This window comes from Nicrophorus vespilloides, unplaced genomic scaffold (genome assembly GCF_001412225.1).
Source record: "Nicrophorus vespilloides isolate i.1.1-1 unplaced genomic scaffold, Nicve_v1.0, whole genome shotgun sequence".
In the NCBI taxonomy this organism is placed as follows: domain Eukaryota; kingdom Metazoa; phylum Arthropoda; class Insecta; order Coleoptera; family Silphidae; genus Nicrophorus; species Nicrophorus vespilloides.
Window position 1 is genome coordinate 1 of NW_017097311.1, and position 3,787 is coordinate 3,787.

The following is a 3,787-nucleotide window of genomic DNA, read 5'->3' on the forward strand; positions in this document are numbered from 1 at the left end:
AAATATTGGGCTATCACACTATATACGTTTGAATTCCATCACTAATAACTTTTTTTTTTCAAAAAACTGAGATGCAAATGCTTCCGCAGTCTTATCGGCTATCATTAGGAGGCAAAATATGGACACAACATTGTCAACGGTTCAAAAGTTATAGCAGTTTTAAGTTCAATTGGGCCACCCTGTACATATACATTTTCAAAACTCTGCGTCTAAACAGTGAAGTTTTTACCCAGTGAGTAAACTTTTCATGCGACAATAACCCATTCGTATTATCACCTTTTTCTTTCAATTTTCTCAAAGTATATTTTACACACATTCAGTTATTTTATTACATAGATTTAGTATATAAAAACAAAAGTATTTGTATTAAATTAATTAGTTAATTACTTTCTTCTAAATGGAAAACTTAGTAAGAGTAAAACGTTTTTAATTGATAATTAATTATGATTAAAACGTATTTTACAAATTGGAATCGTTTGTTATCCTGCGCATCCACCCGATGTTTTCCAAATTAATTTTTGACGTTTTTTAATAATTTTTTTTTAAATTTGTAAATATTGTAATTGTAAATGTAAGCGGTGAAGCATTTTCGCAATCGATAAGAAAGTAACAAAAATTGAAAAATCGTCGTTTTTGGTTACGAAAACGCACGATGTTTGCGTCACGGTGGATCATCGGTGGCTGCGTACGCTTATTTGGGCACGAAAACGCATCTGGTCTCGACGTCGCGGTGACTCAGCTGCAGGTGCAAAAACAAATGCACATATGGGCACGAAAATTAGTGTATTTTGTTTCTAATTATAAATTCGAAATATTATAAAAGATCAAAATATTATTTTAAGAATTGTTCATTTTTCAACATTAAATTACAAAACTTATCCGCCCTCGTTCTCTCTTGTTCTTTAGTTGATGGATTTCAACGGAAGGGAAATCGAATCCCGGAATTAATCCTCAAAGAATTACATATTCGATACCCAGCCAACCTGGATCAACTGCTCTTTGTGTATTACATCACAGTTGATATATTAATCATAAATTACTTCAACGAAATTATTTATTTTTTTATGTTACGTTTTACGTTATTACTTTATAACCATGAATGTTAGTTACTTCATCAAATAAGCAAATTAGAAAGAGTCTACTAAGATATTTGTAGACATAAGAGCAATTTGCATTATGCACATAAAATAAATAAAAATCAAAATAAAATTTTGAAATGTAAGCATTTTGATTGAACGAAAATAGAATTTTCTTAATTTTGCATTCACGTGTTTAATAACTACAAACTCACTTAAATTAACAAATCTGTATTTCGTAAACATTTTGTGTTAATAATTTACGTGGGGTGTAACAAAAGCTTAGTTGGCTGGAAAAAACAATAAAATAAAATTGTTTTCATTGTTCTCAACATAATTTCCATTTATTTATTTATAGACTCTTCATTTTCAAATGTTTCTAAGAATTGTTAGGGAAAAATGTCCAGTTTGGAATCTTCGAAACCACTTGGAAATGGTCTTAAGAGATGATGCATTCAGTCCATATGCATTTTGGCATTCCTGGAAAACTTCCATAAGCTTGAGTTGACGTCGAAATTTGTAGATAATGGGGAAAATTTTTTTTTTGCAGTGTTGGTGGTGGAATTTCTATCAACATTACATCACTAATCTTCCATTTTTTTATATCCAATTCTTACCGATCTTTTTGAAATTTGACATGAAATATCGTTGGACTTTAACAAATTGAGAAACAACTTTTGTTTTTTTCAGAAACAAATGGATTAACGCCAACTAAGCGAACTTTTGTTAGACCCCACGTATAAATTTTGAAGATTACTTTTTTTACAATTCTTAAAAAATTTCAATAATCTTTACTTTATTTTAAAATTATTATTTATTCAGTTAACTAAACTAAACTATTTGCAAATTTTCTATTTCACATTGAAAATAAATCAATAATGTAAATAAAACCATTTTGCCCCAATTTTAAAAGAAATTATTTTCAACGATTTTTTCAGTTTTTTTTGAAACTTTTAAACATTTTAATGCGAATGAAAGCGATGAAAGATTTGCGTATTCGATAAGAAAGTAATAAAATTGGGGGGTTTATTGAAAAATCGTCGTTTTATGAAAACGGCCGATGAATGCGTACGCATGAACCATTCTTCATTTACGCATGAAAATGAGTGCGTTTTGCATCGTAGAGTGTTGAAAATTTTCTTTATATAGTTACGAAAACGCGACTTTCGACGTGGCGATGAATCATCTGCATCTTCGTGCGATAAACCAATATTTCTATTAATATTTAACAATGTTTAAAACTTGTTGCAAGTGGTGATAAAGTAAGAAAAATGGGTATTCAATTCAATTAAAGTTTTTTGTTTTTTGTAAATTTTCAACATTAATTTACTAACTTTGAAATTGAAATTAGACAACTTACAATATGATCTACGAACTAATTTCACTATATTCTAATAAATTTGTTGATGTAATTTGTTAATCAATGAATTAAAAAAACAATGTATTTAGTATTTTATTGTAACTAAATTATTTATTTACAAATTTCGATTAGGAACTAATTTCACTATTGATACTTATAATTTAAGTAATTGTATCACAACAATATGTGAATAAAATATATGTGTTCATATGCGGTTAGTAAGTTTTGAACGGTGGAACTCCGTACGTTTCGTACAGATCATCCCAAAAGTCCATCGCCTCCTGCCGCGGTTTATCCAGGACGTTGAGTTCGTCGCCGATATCCATGTATTTGAAATCGTTTCCAGAATTGGACGCGGGCCAACTGAGATTGCCCAGGGCAGGATCGACGATCGAAGACGGCGTCGGTGCTCTACAAACACACACACAAAAAATATAATAATTTCAATTTATTAATTAAAAACGTACCCGTTTTTAGCGAAATTAGTCCACAGCTCGGTGAAGACGTCCGTCTTCTTAGCATCGTAATAATTGTCTGCTGTTAAATTGGCCATCTTCCACAGATACCACATTTCTTCCGAGTGTCCAACTCCTATAAGAAACATGTATTTACGTTGTTCTTTGCTCTACAAATTTCTATTTTTTTTTACCTTCAACGTATCTCACATCGCTCTTAATGGGTTTGTAGGTATTTATTGCCCTAAGTCCTACCCGTCCCTCGTACGAGAACTCGTAGAAGTAGACCGGAACGTATTTCGACATCAATTTCACCGTCTCCTTTATTGGCTTTACGAATTGCGAATCACTTATGTACTGAAAACGAGAGAAAAAAGAGTGTAAAAGAATTATGATCTGATTCCGGTCGATTCATTTATTGCGAACACAATGCAGTCTATTTTCATCCAATCACTATTTATTTATAAGCATTAGATGAAAACTAAGGTAATTTAAAGTATAATTAGTGAAAAAACAAGTTTGGTAAATTAGTTTAGTGCACGCACCTGCAGGTGAATCATTTTCAACACTACGATTTCAAAACGTCTTCATTTTCATGCGTAAAAACAGACTGCTTCATTGTGCGTTTTCGTAACGAAAAACGACGATTTTTCAATAATTTCCCCAATTTTATTGCTTTCTTATCGAATACGCAAATGTTTTATCGCTTTTATTCTCATTAAAATGTTTAAAAGTTAAAAAAAAAACTGAAAAATCGTTGAAAATAATTTTTAAAAATTGGGTCAAAATAGTTTTATTTGCTTTATTGATTTACTTTTAATGTGAAATAGAAAATCTATATTCATGTTTCAAATTTGTAAATCGTTTAGTTTCAGTTAAATACAATAAAATTATCC

At 30.4% G+C, this 3,787-nt stretch overlaps 1 protein-coding gene across 1 annotated transcript in view; it reads right to left on the reverse strand.

Annotated features, from left to right (window-relative positions):
* Positions 1 to 2,631: 2,631 nt before the first annotated feature.
* The window catches only part of LOC108559734 (venom carboxylesterase-6-like), a 4,823-nt gene continuing 3,667 nt past the window's right edge, over positions 2,632 to 3,787 (reverse strand). Inside the window, exons 7-9 of the mRNA XM_017917079.1 lie at positions 3,086 to 3,248; positions 2,904 to 3,027; positions 2,632 to 2,847 (exon numbers count right to left, since the gene is read on the reverse strand). Coding sequence (XP_017772568.1) covers positions 2,652 to 2,847; positions 2,904 to 3,027; positions 3,086 to 3,248 — 483 coding nt within the window. The 3' untranslated portion in view covers positions 2,632 to 2,651. The remainder of the gene's footprint in view (positions 2,848 to 2,903; positions 3,028 to 3,085; positions 3,249 to 3,787) is intronic.